The 16,797-nt window shown below is 34.8% G+C and overlaps 1 protein-coding gene across 1 annotated transcript in view; it reads right to left on the minus strand.

Moving 5' to 3' along the window:
* The window catches only part of LOC120541688 (AP-3 complex subunit beta-2), a 104,799-nt gene that overhangs the window by 24,757 nt on the left and 63,245 nt on the right, over positions 1 to 16,797 (minus strand). Inside the window, exons 16-19 of the mRNA XM_039773564.1 lie at positions 14,604 to 14,790; positions 9,421 to 9,539; positions 3,905 to 4,016; positions 2,910 to 3,072 (exon numbers count right to left, since the gene is read on the minus strand). Coding sequence (XP_039629498.1) covers positions 2,910 to 3,072; positions 3,905 to 4,016; positions 9,421 to 9,539; positions 14,604 to 14,790 — 581 coding nt within the window. The remainder of the gene's footprint in view (positions 1 to 2,909; positions 3,073 to 3,904; positions 4,017 to 9,420; positions 9,540 to 14,603; positions 14,791 to 16,797) is intronic.

The raw sequence follows: 16,797 nt of genomic DNA on the forward strand, positions 1-16,797 counted from the left end.
TGCCCCCATCATGTGAGTGCTCTTGGAAGAAATATATATACACTTACAAAAATGCATACTTTTGCGCATGTAGTTAATACCTCGGTGATGTCAAACCAGTGATATTTCAGTTCTGCTGTGTCAAGTGCAGGAATTTTGAGAGCTGTGTGAAGATGAGGTTTAGAATTGACATAAACAGAAGTTGGTTTAAAAATGTGGGGTATAGTGCATTATTTACATGATATCTGAAAACAACAATCTGTGTACAAGGGTACCTAAAACATCTTGCAATTGAGGATGGCTTTAGGCATAAGTAATACAGAGAGTCACATTCTGTTTATCTCCTAGCTCAAGTATTATTGTTTATTTATGTGTATATATATTTTTTTAGGTTTTTAAGCATGATGATTCTATTTCTAATATTGTTTTCATGTTTTGCCTTGTAAAAGCAAAAGGCAGTATTCAGGAAAATGTAGCATAACTAACCCACACATAAAGTTAGATTTTTCTTTCCTTATCCGTAAATTTGGATGGTGCAACAATTCTTAAAGCGGCACACTGATAATATTAATCGTGATTTTAAGCATGACCGTATACTGTGGCAACCATCATCACATCATTACAATAGGGACACACAATAACAGTACCCAGGGAATAAAAACAAAACAGCTATGAAAACATGGCAAAATATTTTCTAATAACTAAAAACAATAATAATTCTGTAATAAAAATAAATAAAAACTCAAATTCAGTATCTCAAAAAACATAATTGAAATTCACCATTAATAAAAATGGGTTAAACAACTATACAAAAAATTTGCCAACATATAGAATCATAACAGTGATGTAACAAAAGTTACAATGTAAGTCTAGGGGAAATTGCACTATCCATGGTGAATACAAAACTTTTGATTTTCATTGCTGTAGTTAGCTTTATTTCCAAGTAGGCCCTAGTGTTATGATTTTGCGTTCTGGATACAACTATTTTCTAATTCTGATTTTTTAAACTTTTTTTGCTGTTTGAGTCTGGTAACTCATTCTTGCCTTGGCTTTCCAGTATTCTGACTCTTACTTGACTTTTGCCCATAATTTCTCATTTTTAAATCGTCTCTTGGTTATTTTAGTTCTCACAATAATCTTGAGGACTCTGCATGTCACAACACCAAAAAATAAGGAACTGACCCTTCAACATTGTGCAGTTCATATGCCTGCCTGCATGGTTATTATAGATGGGCCAAGACACTTAATAATAAAAATAACTAAAATCATTAATCAAACACATTCTTGTATGTAATAAATAACATAGAGTTAAAATATCACATTGTTCTGAATAAAATTAAAGTTATTCAAGACTAGTGTGCGTGTTTTATAATGACAGAAATGTACCCACCCTTGTAATCAGGTGGTCTCATTACTGCTCCATTGTTGGATGAGCAAAGAATCCTTCCTTTACAATATAGAATATACAGTCATCTATGTAGAATGCTATGAGTTAATATAACCACCTTAATAAAATGATAAGTGTCTGAGTGTCTTTATGTGTGTCCATCTGGTTGCTATGTCTCTGACTTTCCAAAAGATGGCACATCACATACATTTTTAGTAATAAAACACATTGCATTTATCATTCCGACATATGGCACATTACAAACGTTAACATTTATGAATCCCATACCAAATAGCATATAGCAGATATATAGGCAATGTATGGTGCTCTGCAAATGTTAACACTGAGGTCTATGCTGATTGCTTAGATTTCAACCCATCTTAAGCAGGTAGCACAGCTAGCGCAAGTCTTATGTAAATAATCACAACATACACATGTATGCACTCTGTAAATAAATCCCACACCATTCAGGACTTCTGACCTGCAAACTCCACAAGAGGATCCTGTTAATGGTGACACATTCAGGGATTGTAGAATACAAAGTTGAGGGACTGGGTTTTCCTTTGGCCTTCTAATGCAACAGGTTTATTTTCTCCAAAATACTGCCAGCTTGAGTTATTTTCTTGTACTCCCTGGCCATCTGACCATAGTTTGTAATTAAGCTGGACATTAAGATTCTCTACTGTTATAAATACCTGTTCTTTATAGTTTTTACTTTTTTTCTAACTATATGTAGCTATTATTATTGTAAAGCAATTTTGAGCTACTTTATGTTTAGAAGTAAAAGTTATAAGTAGAGAACTTTTTTATCTTTGTTTTGATACAAAAAAACTTAGGCTTCATAAAATGTCACTTGCTACAATGGCTGTTTCATCAATTTAGGTCATTGCATGCCATGAACTAATCTGCTTTCATCGCCACCCTGCCAGCAGGGAGGCTGTGCAGCACATGCGTACGGGCGCCGTACTCATCCCTATCACCTTAACTGTCACTTCCCCTACCTCTTCTTATCTTAAATCATTATTGAGGCAGATTGAAGACTTAAGTGCCATCTTAAGTGATATATTTAAAAAAATGTACTAACTAATTGCTGTTAGTGGTATAAAATAACAGTTGTAGTGCTTACATCTTGCTTCTTTTTATATTATGGGTGTCCTTCCTGCATATTTGTTGTTAGGTACATTGACGTTATTGTTCCAGCCAAGTGTGTATGTTGTGTGATGGACAGACCTTTCCAGGGTGGGTTCCTGCCTTTTACTTGTTGTGAATGGAATAGGCTTTTGCTCTCCAAAAACATTTTTGGAATAATGCAGGAGCATTAAATAGATGGATGAATAAATAATTACAAATAAAGTACTGTATGAATTCCCTTTATTGAAGATTGTATTGATGACTATGAATTAATGCTATGAACAGTTTCATGTTTATGGTTGCTTTAATACCTAGTTAGATTCATTTTCACACATGTGAGTTAAATCTACAAAACAAATAAATCTGTACAGATCTCAGAATGTTAGGACATCAACGAAGACCAAAAACATACCTGTCACCACTTTCGTGGACTACCTTCTTCACTTTCTTCCTTGTTGTTTTCTTCTCCTCCTTCCCCATTTCATTGCTGTCTTCACTGTCAGACCTTGACCCACTTTCTTCATTGCTGCTTCCACTTTCACTTCCACTTTCCGATTCACTGGCCATCTCTGACTCTGAGGAGAAAGAACAGTTGTCAAAGGCAGCAAACTGTGTATATAATCATCAGTCTCTGAACACAAGTGAAAATACATTGTTTTCAAGCCAACCTACATCTACCTAGCAAGTAAAAAATATAATGTCACAATTAGGAATGTCACAAAAAATGATATTTTGGTACCATTATTGATATTCCAATTTTTCAAAAATATAATGGTATTAGTCTTTTTACATTATTGTTAGTGCACAGTGAAAATCAGTAAGTCACTGCAAGTACACCGATTACTTTGAAAAAGCATAATAATATGCAAGAAAAACATGAGTAAAAACTACTCATGAAAATGGCTCATAGTCATGATGATAGAGCACTGCATCAACACACTTCAAAAAGAAAAACAGAAGACGTTTGGAGATCCTTTGTATTCAAGGCAGGTGAATTTCAATGTGAAATTGCAGAAGTTGTCCTTATTGTTTAAAAAAAGCCAAAACACAGATACACATGTGCTTTCATAATTGCCACTTTTATCTAATTCTGGAATTCATTCAGAAATAGAATTATGTATGCTTTGAGTGTGCAGTGATGTGACCAACCAGATGTGAAATGTAATCATTTAAGTTTTGCAACTTTTACAACTTTGTATAGTGTAAAACAAAACAAAATCAAAAATGAACACAACAGACCTAAAACATAACTTTGAATTCCTGGCCTTAGAATGTTGTTGAATAATATGTGTTTGAACTAGTCGGGTAAAGTGATAAAATGTCATTATAAAAGGCTATAAATCAGTTCTAAATAGTACATAATCAACTCCAAATTATCTTGTGACACTAAAAAATAAAAAAAATTACCACTGTCTGCAGACTCTGTGGGTCCAGACTCTCCTTCAGAATCTGAGTAAAATGGTTTTTCCATTTTCTCCTTACGCTTCTCCCTCGAACTGCACTTTGTCCATTCTGGAACCTAAGAAAATAACATGTTAAGTAATTGGATTTGGAGCTTCAGCTTCTCTTTCACAGCCCAAAAGACTTCCATACTCAAGAATGAGAAGTACAAACAGACATGTGGAACTTGAGGAAAATAGTGTTTATTTTAATTTTTGAGTTTAGCCATGTTTTTTAGTACTACATGAAGAAAACAGCATGTTTGCATGAACTTCGAGAAGCCCTATAAAATGCAAATGTTAGGTAGAGCTGTTGATGTGTCATGGCACTAGCTGAAGTACTCCACTGACTCCATATTTTGTGCAAGTGTGTATTTGCCTCCAGGCATTTCAAAATGATTGTTGTATGATATAGGGTTAGATTTTGGCAATATGTCCATGAATAGTGGGATTCTATAGAAAGATTTACAGTGGCACAGTGACTCTGTGCATCTTTTACCATGAAAAATTGGGGTGGTATGTCTTCATTCACTTTTAGACCAACTGCATAGTAAACATGGCTCCTGATTCTCTTACACCACTTCTATGCTATTTTTTGCCTGCTAATTGTTCTTGATTAATAATAATAATAATAATTCTTTGCATTTATATAGCACTTTTCTCACTACTTGATTATGTTTTCTTATACCTCTCTGAAGCTTTTTAGAGGGGGTACTCTTCTCAAAAATGCTTGACCAATCATTGCTTGTAGGGATGGGAGAGAAAATGTTATAATCTAATGTTTGAATAGGGGGCAACAGGTCTTAAATTCAGTTTTGTTTCAGCACACTTCATTATCATTCATGCAAGGATTTCCCAGAAATAGTTTATGTGATAATATTTTATTAAAAAAACCACACATATTTGTGACATTTTGAACATTATAACTAGATCCTTAACATTTAGATTATGCAACAGATGCAATTTGAGATTTGCTTATGGTAATTTTTATAGTAATTAAAGTATTCAGCACCTCTCACTTTCTGGACACTTTGTTGTGTTGTAAGTTTGATTTTAAATTAATAGACTTGCCATTTTGGCCCATTAATCTTTATTCAGTAACCTTTAATGACAAAGTGAAAACATGTTTTCAGAAGGGTGTGCATATATGTTAAATATTAAGAATGGAATTCTCATTCATATAAGTTGTAAGACCCTTAATTAAATACTTTGTAGAAGCCCCTTTGGTAGCAATTACAGCTTTGAGCCTTCTTAGATAAAGTCTCCCTACACTTTTCACGCCTGGGGTTGGGGTAGCGTATCCCATTCTTCCTGGTAGATTCTCTTAGGCTTTACTAAATTGAATGGGGAGCATCTGTAAACTGCCTTCTTCGGGTCTCTTCACACATGTTCTATGGGGTTCTAGTCTAGGCTTTGATTGGGCTATTCAAGGAACTTCATTTGTGCTTTCATTTTACCTATTACATTTCATTTCATATACTGTATTTATATATGGAAGGAAAATAATGTCACAGAGACAAAATTTCAACTTTGATTTTTCAAAAGATTTGCAGTTTTGACCACATTTGTTGTAATGTGTGTGTGTGTGTATGTATGTGTATACTATAATTAAAAAGGAATAAGTTAATCCAATTGAGGTGGGGAGAAGCTGTTGGGAAATTAATATTCAGTCCAGTGTGCTCATTGTTAATGTATTCACCTGTAATGTCTTCTTTATGGTCAATGAATAATTGATCGCATATATGTATTTTTTAGCAAATTAGAAGTGCATGGTTGGTGTAAAGAACACCTCTGACAGTAGTACTATAAAACAAGTTTCATAAATGGTACAGTTTAAGTTTGCTCTTGTGTGCGTTTCCACTTGGATTAGCTATTCACTGTGCCTCTTTATTATTTACAAGGACTTATTAGAATGAAGTAAATATTGATACCTGAGATAGATCTTGAATGTCCCACATTTTAGATTTTAAAACTTTGTGATGGTGATTGATATGCAAGGTTCTGTACAACCTGAATTTTTGGTATTGTCATTTAAAACATCTTTTTTTTACTCTCTAATGGTCTATGCCTGTCTCTGCAGCTCTCCTTGGCCATTTTTTCTGCTACTTGACTACACCAGTCTGAGAACCTAAATTGTTTTCAAAGTTCTGAACATTAGAAGAGTTTGTTCAATTTAGTGACTGGTAGTAAAGGTAAAATGCTGTAAAATGAATCAGTCAATCAATGATGTTTGTCAAGCAGGAAGGAAATGATGCCTTTCAAGGTTGAAGATAGACCAGCAAAGTGTAGAACAGAAACTAAAAAGCACACCACACAGCAATCAGAATTCAGAAACACCTCTTGCCAGTTAACTTCATTTGTGCTTTCATTTTACCTATTACATTTCATTTCATATACTGTATTTATATATGGAAGGAAAATAATGTCAAAGAGACAAAATTTCAACTTTGATTTTTCAAAAGATTTGCAGTTTTGACCACATTTGTTGTAATGTGTGTGTGTGTGTATGTATGTGTATACTATAATTAAAAAGGAATAAGTTAATCCAATTGAGGTGGGGAGAAGCTGTTGGGAAATTAATATTCAGTCCAGTGTGCTCATTGTTAATGTATTCACCTGTAATGTCTTCTTTATGGTCAATGAATAATTGATCGCATATATGTATTTTTTAGCAAATTAGAAGTGCATGGTTGGTGTAAAGAACACCTCTGACAGTAGTACTATAAAACAAGTTTCATAAATGGTACAGTTTAAGTTTGCTCTTGTGTGCGTTTCCACTTGGATTAGCTATTCACTGTGCCTCTTTATTATTTACAAGGACTTATTAGAATGAAGTAAATATTGATACCTGAGATAGATCTTGAATGTCCCACATTTTAGATTTTAAAACTTTGTGATGGTGATTGATATGCAAGGTTCTGTACAACCTGAATTTTTGGTATTGTCATTTAAAACATCTTTTTTTTACTCTCTAATGGTCTATGCCTGTCTCTGCAGCTCTCCTTGGCCATTTTTTCTGCTACTTGACTACACCAGCCTGAGAACCTAAATTGTTTTCAAAGTTCTGAACATTAGAAGAGTTTGTTCAATTTAGTGACTGGTAGTAAAGGTAAAATGCTGTAAAATGAATCAGTCAATCAATGATGTTTGTCAAGCAGGAAGGAAATGATGCCTTTCAAGGTTGAAGATAGACCAGCAAAGTGTAGAACAGAAACTAAAAAGCACACCACACAGCAATCAGAATTCAGAAACACCTCTTGCCAGTCTCCCAGTAAGCCAATCCGAGCCTGAGTTGGTGAGATTACTTCCTCAAACTGTGAAGCAGGCCAGAAAAACTTCCAGTCAGACACAATATACACAGTAACTCTAGTGAAAATGAACATGACAAAACCTAACATTCTAATTTAATTCAGGGTCATGGGCAGGTGGTGTCTGTTTTGGTAGCACTGGGTACAAGGGGACATAAGCACTGAATAGTGTGCCAATCTGTTGCAGTAGAATAAAAATGACCAAAAGTAAAACATGGCTTCTAATTCACTACAATTTAAACATTATAATAACACAGGGTATTAATTAGACTGGAATAGACAATACAATATTAAATTAAAACTCGGCTAAACCCTTAAAGGAAATATTATTTACATACAGCAAATCGGAGGGAAAAAGTGTAGGATAGCAGATGTTTTGAACTGATGAATAACACAAACACTACTGTATATTTTCATATCTTGACTGGACAATTGAATCAAAACAAAAATACGAGGGATGTTGAAAAAGTTTCCGCACTTTTATATTTTTGTTGGAAATGGTGAAGGCAGGAGGAATTTTAATTGGGCATTAAAAAGTTGGTGCGACAAAGAGAATATTGCACCCCAAATGAAGGTGACTATATAGAAAGTGATGTAATTTGTTTTTGAAATTCTTAATTAATAGAGTTAAAAAAAGTGCAGAAACCTTTTGAACATTCCTCGTATCTAAACTTTAAGTCAATCATTTGCAATAAAAGAGTCATTTTTGTCAAATGCTACAATGTGAAAATAATAATCTTTGAGTTTAAGAAGCCCTCCCCTACAAAAAGGCCAGTTTTGTCTGTTAACATAGGGGCTGCTGTTCATAACACAGACAAATGAAAATGGATCATGTTCCAGTTAAAAGATTTCATAGGTATTCTATAATAGAGCAATTGGTGCTGAAAAGGCAGAAAATGATTAAAAACATTTGTAGAGACTTTGACTTCCCTCAGTCCCAGAAACAGGAAGATGAGTGTACAAATGGGTAATAATGAACAACATCACTACCCTACCCAGTCAACAAAACATAGGAGTAAAATACTGAAGGAGTCCATAATAAAATCAGGATCATGGCCAAGGCATCTTTTACATTGGTTAATGTCAATATTCTTATTTCAACATAAGAAAAAAACCTTAGATTTGTTAAGGCATTTGGTAAAGTGACATAACTTTAGAAAAAAAGCAAAACATATCTTTATACAGCTGCTACTGAATTTAATGGATTTTCCAATGGACTTAAGTTGCTAAATGTCATCTGTTGTAAAAACCAGGAGCATCAGTATTACAGGTTGAGACTGTCAATCAGTACAAGATAGGTTTGTGGTGAAAATTTTGATATCCAGTGCATCTAAATGGAGGTATTAGAATTTGGACAAAAAAGACTTGGAAGGCACGCTGCATTTGGTTACCCCTTGAAGATGTTATGATGGTTAAACATATAGTCAAGTCTATGACATAGTGACTGAAGACTGTCAAAATCTTGACCTGAACTCAATTGAAAGAACAGGAAGCAAGTAGTTTGTATGCATGAGATGAAGTAGTTCTAGGGGTACTTTGGTTAGTGCCGCTATCTCACAGAACCATAGTCTTAGATGCAAATTTTAGTCCAGCACCATGTTTGCAGAGTTTTCATGTTTCCCAGTGTGTGTGTTCTTTCCTACTATGTACTATTGTCAAACCAGATACAAGATAGGTTGACCAGTGGATTTAAATTACTCACTATGAGCAAGTATATTTGCGTTTGGCTGGCATTCCAATCAGGACTGGCACCTTCCTGCCTTGGACACAGAATAAGTAGGATACTTTCAGAACAGGCTCCTACTCCCTGCAATCCTTCATTGCTATACATTGTTTTGAAAGTGGATTAAGTAAGCAAAAATAGCTTTGAGGTGATGAGAAGAGTTGATTAACAAATACAGCAAACACTTGGTTGATGATGCAGGTTCACCTGTGATTAGATCTAAGGACATTTTTGTTGTTATATTTAAAAAAGATTGTGAATGTTTATGACTATACTAAATGAAGAAATTAAAAAAATGGGTTTAGTTTGTGTTAATTAATCAGATTAGAAATATATTCTTTGAAATTACAAAGGGATAACCTCATATATTATTCAAATTAACACAACAACACAAATAGCTGAAATGACAGTGACCACAATGAACAATTTTCTTTGTATGCAAATATTAATTACCTCCACATTCCGAACAGAAGGATCAGGGGCCATTTCTGGCCAGTCAGGTAACTCTTGATAGCCCACAGCTTTGGCATTGAGCAAATGGGAGAGTGAGCCCAGCTGGAAGTGGTCACGGTCTGCAAAACAAACAAAATATACCAGACTATTGTTAAATGGATGTATGGTTCAAATAAAAAAAAGCAAAGGCCCCTAATAAGGTCAGTCAGTCATTGTCCAACCCGATATATTCTAACACAGGGTCACAGGGGTCTGCTGGAGCCAATCCCAGCCAGCATAGGGTGCAAGGAAGGAACAAATCCCGGGCAAGGCGCCATCCCACCGCAGGACACACACACACACACCAAGCACACACTAGGGTCAATTTAGGATCGCCAGTGTACCTAACCTGCATGACTTTGGACTGTGGGTGGAAACTCACGCAGACACGGGGAGAACATGCAATCCCGGGAAGCGAACCCAGGTCTCCTTACTGCGAGGCAGCAGTGCTACCACTGTGCCACCCCATACGGTGCACTACAATTAATGCACCATTTGTTATGTTCTGTGAATAAACATTTAAAACTGCATTTAAAAGCATTCACTGTTAGTAATGGCTTATAGCTATTAAAAGACAATAAGTATTATTATTACAAAAATTTGTATCGTTAGGTAGTGTGTGATGCTGGCCTTTATACTGTCACTGTAAAGACATTAAGCATTGCACACTGTTGATCATCCTGCCTAGCAATAACCTGGGGAACATGTATCAAAAACAGAAGCGCCCATTATAAAAGAAAATGGTGCTGCAGGAAGATGTATTTCAAAACAATGTTTTCAAAAAAGTTTTAAGTAAAAAAAAAAAAAACTCTGACCATGGAATTCCTTGATCTGTAAAACACTCAGAACAATATCTCAATAATTTTTATGGTCCAAGAAAAAGGCTGAAGAAAAGCAACAAAAAATAAAGTCCAGATCATGATACCAAGGCTCACTGTTGTTCACTGTAGAATCAAAAGTCTCTGTCTTTTAACATCTTTGTAGGTACACAGTGTCATCATTATGATGTTAATCTCAAAACTTGGTCCTTTTTGTGCTTATTTTTGTTTTTGATTTTTTTTTCTCTTTAATTGGTTTCATGTCTGTGACATTATAAAGTGTCACCATTTTAGAATTTATTGCTCCGATACCATGTTTGTTATGATATTATGCTGAAAAAGAGAAGGAAACTATCAAAAACCCTGGCCATCATGAAATTTAGTTAGGGAAATTTTATTAAACCAATTAAGAGAGTTAATGATGCAAGTGATCTCTGACTTTAATCATTTTTGTGCAGATTTCTGTGCAGTTTCTATATGAGTCATATGGTTCTGAGACTCCTGAAATTTGAATATAGGGTTTCATTTTGTCTAGAACCTGTTTTTAGAAAGTCAGCGTGCTTGTTTGAGAAGTCAATTTTGTGATGATACAAAGGTCACCCTGAGCTTTTCTAGGGCAGTGTTTCTGAATCCTTCACGTGATGTGACCCACGTTGTCCCATGTAACTGTCTTTACGACCCATTGAGAGTGTGGAGGGGGGCACCCACTTCATGATCCACTGCAACCAATTACAATTATAAACAGTAGCAATCCATGACCCACCAGCAACAAAACACAACTCAAAAGTTGGTCACAACACCAGAAGTACAGCAATCCCTCCTCGATCGCGGGGGTTGTGTTCCAGACCCCCCCGCGATAGGTGAAAATCCGTGAAGTAGAAACCATATGTTTCTATGGTTATTTTTATATATTTTAAGCCCTTATAAACTCTCCCACACTGTTTATAAATATTCCCCGCAGAGTTATTCAGCATAATCCCTTTGTATTCTCTTAGATATTAGGTAAGATTCATTGAAATTATGTATATAAACACACTGTTTATATACAGTAAAACCTAAATATTATTTTAAAGATATCGAGTGTCTCCGATATCACATATGTTACAGCCATTACGATAGACAGGCCAACAGCAATAAATACGTACAATGCAAGAAAAATAGTATACAGTAAATGTGTGCACAGTGACACTAAACGTACGTACATGTACTAAGTACTGTAAGTTGAAAATTAATTATGGTTACTCACCAACAATGACACAATGACTTGTCCGATAACAATGAGTTTTATTTTACTGCACAACAAAGGAGAGCGTTACAGCCCCTAAAGGAGCCACTTCAGGCGATTGTGTAGCACTGCCGTTGTTCTTCTTCTGGCAGTCTTCAATCCAAATCCCTAAAGCAGATTCCATCCAGACTACTGCCTTATTACATCCACCTACAACCCTGTTTAAAAGGACACTGCGGCTGTATATCTTATATTCCTTTCCTACTTTTTAAATAAAAAGAATCGTAGCCTCATTGATGCTGTAATAGCGTCCTACAGCGGTGTAACTTTTCCCTTCCTTCAACAAATCCAAAATGTTTACATTTTCGGCAATCGTTAACATCTTCCGTTGGCACTTGGGCACGGCCCCTGAAGCAGCAGCAGGAGCAGATCGTTTTGGAGCCATAATGAAGGGCTTGACTATGCATAAAGATAAACACAAAAGAGCACAACTCTTTACACAGCGAAACACGTTGATGCTGAATGAGCGAGACGAGACTTCCTGGTTAACACTGCATTCAGCACACAGAAACTTAACTGAGTGCTTTGATTGGTTAGCTTCTCAGTCAGGAGAACTTAACTGCGTGCTCTGATTGGTTAGCTTCTCAGTCATCCACCAATAGCGTCCCTTGTATGAAATCAACTGGGCAAACCAACTGAAGAAGCATGTACAGGAAGTAAAAAGACCCATTGTCCGCAGAACCCGGGAAGCAGCGAAAAATCTGCGTTATATATAGTTATGCTTACATATAAAATCCGCGATAGAGTGAAGCCGCGAAAGTCGAAGCGCGATATAGCGAGGGATTACTGTATTGAGAAACACTGCTCTACGGTATCTGAGCTTGATGGATGAACTTTTTTTTGCTGCATTAAAAGATCATTATTTAGACCTTCTGGTTTTTCAAATCATAATTACTATTTTTGTCTTCAAATTTTCAATCGCATTTTGTCTTTCATTAAAGATCTAATTGACACACAGTTTTGACCTTTAGCCTGTTGACTTATGATTCCTGGTCATTTTCATTTTTTATTTGCTCTCTCTTGCAAATCAGTATAGCAGTATAGTCTAAATCCCAAATTCAAAATTTTCAAATTGCAAAAGAATAAGTAAAAATACAAAACAAATTTAAAAAGACAAAATACAAAATTGAAAAAATATGAACAATAATCCAAAAATCAAGGAAGAGTCAAAGAACTAAGAATAAGAATAAGTACTAAGTACTAAATACTAGTACTAAGAATAAATTCATAGTACTAACATAAAAATCACAATTAAGAATAAACCCATATCCTGACAGAGAAAAACACAACCGTGTAATTACAAGACAAAGGCAAAAAATATACAGAAGACAAATCTTAATTTGAAAATGGGAAACTTTAAAAAAGAATAAATAAAAAAGGGAAGCAGAAAACACAGCAAGAAAATTAAGTAATGGCACTGCAAAAATCCAGTTGTTATATAGACCATAGTCCTGCAAAATATCCAGGAAAAACACCTGTGGCCAGTCAACTGCTAACAGGACTTGTACCTCCACCATTGAATGCAATTAACAACACAATTAACAAAAGACATAAAAGGATAAGTTAAACTAACAAAAAGAAAATAATAATTACAAAACAATTTTGAAGTTTCAAAAGCCTTAAGCCCATTTTTGAACTGATGCAGACTGGAAGCCTGGCCTTTTGAGTTGTGGTGACGCTATGGAGAGATCTGACTTTTATTTTGCTTTTTGTTTTGCATTTTGTTGTGGCAAGAATGAAAACAGGTGTTTTCATGGTTGTGTTAAATTTGCATTAAGAAGTTTTTTCTATATTCATTTATTAAAAAATTGGTAACAATACAAAAATAATCACTCAACAATTAACTTTAAAAAAAGAATATGTTTGAAAAAACTGAAAGAACAAAACACAAAAGCAGCAATAAACAAAGCGAAGGGGTGAGATCCACATCAAATCATAAAGAGTGCTATGCGTGTGTTCACATGGTTTTGGCTCGCATCTAATTTAAGGACAAGTACAAAATGTTCAGTAACTGTTTGCACTTCTCATAAAGGAATGACCCATTTTCTAGTATGGGAAAAACAGTTTCTAAGGCAATTGCTTCTTCAGGTTTTTGCTTCGTTTATTACATGTTGCATATACTGTATGTCATCTACATGCAAATTATACGGTATTCTCTTCATGTGACCCTTACTATGAGCATTTTGTTTACATAATGATCTATACCTTAGGTTAAGAAACCATGCTTGTATTGATAGCCATCTCTGTGCTCTATGAAAATAATTTCTTGTCTCACACTCAAAAAAAAAACCCAAACATTTTGATCTTTTCTTTTATGAAAAGTTGTTATTGCAGACATCTGCCCCACATACTGACATATGTATATGCTATATAAAAATTAACAATGCGAAAGTACCAGATTTAAATGCTCTGGTTTTCTTAAACTTTGATGTCTAAATGGAAGTTTTTCAAAGGACTATACACACTGATAACAAGATAAGACTCTTGTAGCATTTTGTCATAATTTAGCACACAAATAAGATAGATAGTACTTTATTTGTCCTTAACAAATATACAAATATCATTACTAAGAACAACAAAACTTCGCTAAAGATGGTTAAAGATTAGAGAGTCACATTGAGGCATTATAATGGCATATCGCTGTAGATATTAAGGAGGCCCAGTAATGTTCATTAACACATTTCTGGTGAATAATTCTTTGGCTAATAATAAATAATGATAAATAAATTATTTGTTGTACTCAGTGATAGTGTGTCAGAGATGATGTATAGCATTGTAATAGACTTCAACAGAGTCTACTTTCCTGGCATGACTTTTACAGGATATCAATATTAATATTAATATACACACAATATTAATGGTCCACATACCCAAATGAAGTGAGCTGAAACCATCCCCTTGAGGCGATCTATTCTTAAAATTGAAAGTAATTCACAATCAAACTTCAAACTAAGCAAGAAATGGAATCTTTTCTGGACAAAGTATTTCCAACACCAACATAATCACAGAAAATCTTATAAAATTTCAACCAGCATCAGTACCTTTGAATGGTGACTCCAACACAGGTGCTGGTTTTAAAGCGAGGAAGAGCTTCTTAGCATATTTACTGAGGATGCCCCCCTTGTCTAAAGGTACAATAAGCTGCCTAATAAAGCGGGCTCTGTCCCTGATGTCATAGTTCTGGTCATACTTGGCCAAGTTGAGAACATACTGAGCTAGGAGCTTGGTCTAAGAAAGAGCAGAATAGAAAAAGATAAGTAAACACAATTTATTATAAAGCACACTTTCATATATAAGCACAGTACTATTAAAACACTGAACGGTAATTAAATTAAAAAACAAAATTACATGTAGAAAATAACACAAACACTATGATGGACTGTTGCCCTGTCTATGATTACAGGTGCTGCTGGTTCCCTGCAATCCAGAACTGGAAAAGCAGGTTAGGAAATGAATGGATTCATGGAAAACACAAATGATAATGTGATACAGAAAATGCCATCTTTACATATTCATATACATATATACAGATACACATATATAACAGATTTGGCCTTAAATACGAGTAGATCACTAGAATATGCACAAATGATTAAAATATTACAATTTAAGCTATTTTCTTATATAATATGCTACCGTGGCTTTCAGTTTGTCTGTCCATGATTTTAAGTCACCTGTAGCTTGCAAACCATTTGAACTATTGACCTGAAATTTGGTACACATACACTATGTGACATCTACCATCCACTTTCAGGATGATGATTGACCTCCAAGGTTATTCCTCTTTTCATTTTTATTTTATGTTATTGCAGAATCAACTCTCGGCAGTGGCCAGCAGGGCAGCCATGTGGCGCATGCTTACGAGCACCATTCTCATCCCTACTACCTTCGCCGTCACTTCCACTAACTCTTCATATCTTAAATCATTCATGTAGCAGATTGAAGACTTAAGTGCCAGCTTAAGTGAAAAAATAAGGAAAATGTACTAAGTAATTGCAACACAAACACTGAATCAGTTTTACCGTGAAAAGATGCCGGCAAAAGAAGTAAAGAAGTGAGCCACTAGGGTGGAGAAAAAAAGAACTGCTCAGGAAGCAGCAAGCGCATCAACCTCTGAGCAAATGAATGCTAAACGTACAGAAAAAGAGTATGAAGTTTATGAACGCTCAAGTCAAGTGTATTCACTGCACGTTATCGTGCAGTGCGTTGTTACTGGTATAGAATAAACAAAATTTTCTTTGAATTCATTAAAATCTGGGTACTGTGAAAGATTAAAGTAAATAGTGTAAACCAACAAAGTGCACTCATAAACATAAGGGTAAGAAAACTGACTGCAAGTTCTCAGAATCGTAAACATACTCAACATCCAATGTAAAAGTATGTGTGTAACATGACAACCTCTGGGAAATGTGGGGCACAGAAGTTAAACTCCAATATACAAATCCTATGCATGGTTTCCACTATTTTTGATATCATTTGAATAAATAGATAGACTCAGTGGCAAGACACAGATTTCACATTAAGATTCACTATATACTAGTATATGACCATTCAATCAAACAGAGGTGGGCCTGGAATATTTCAAAAGATAACAACATAAATGGGTGATTATAGGGTTTGGAGAAAGAACAAATGAGGGCACGTCAGTTTTCGTTTCAAGATATGCAGAAGGAAACTGTTTGACTGGTGCCAGTGTGGAAGAGTTATTGGTTAGTGTTAAATAATGATGAATATTTATGATAACAATTAACTATTTAAAATAAAAAAATCTAGTAAAATGTTTACAAAGTCCTAAGGCTAACAATAGAGAGAGACATTTGTGTTTGTATATTATTGTAGAGTCCTGTTAACTACTTCTCATAGTCCAGAAGATAACATGTAGTGTCTATGATAGCTTCTCTCTGGCTCCAGGGTGATGCCACCACATTAGCTTTTGATTCCTACAATCCTGGTACTATAAATTCAAGAAGTGCATAGTAGACTTAATGGTAATACTTCAGTTTAGGTATCCATTATAAGCATTTATTACTAGTGTATTGTACTAGTATATATTTTACAAAGTATGTTGTAAAACATGATATATAAGAATAAAAGTGACACTTTTTTTCAAGAGACTAATTATTTTTAATGATAGTTTATCAATATCAATAGCATAGTTAATAAAATGGTTATAGACTGTTAATAGTTGGTTTATAAAGATGCCTAAAGTAAAGAATGAATATCTGTCTATTAAAA

The sequence above is a fragment of the Polypterus senegalus genome, chromosome 12 (genome assembly GCF_016835505.1).
Source record: "Polypterus senegalus isolate Bchr_013 chromosome 12, ASM1683550v1, whole genome shotgun sequence".
NCBI lineage: Eukaryota > Metazoa > Chordata > Cladistia > Polypteriformes > Polypteridae > Polypterus > Polypterus senegalus.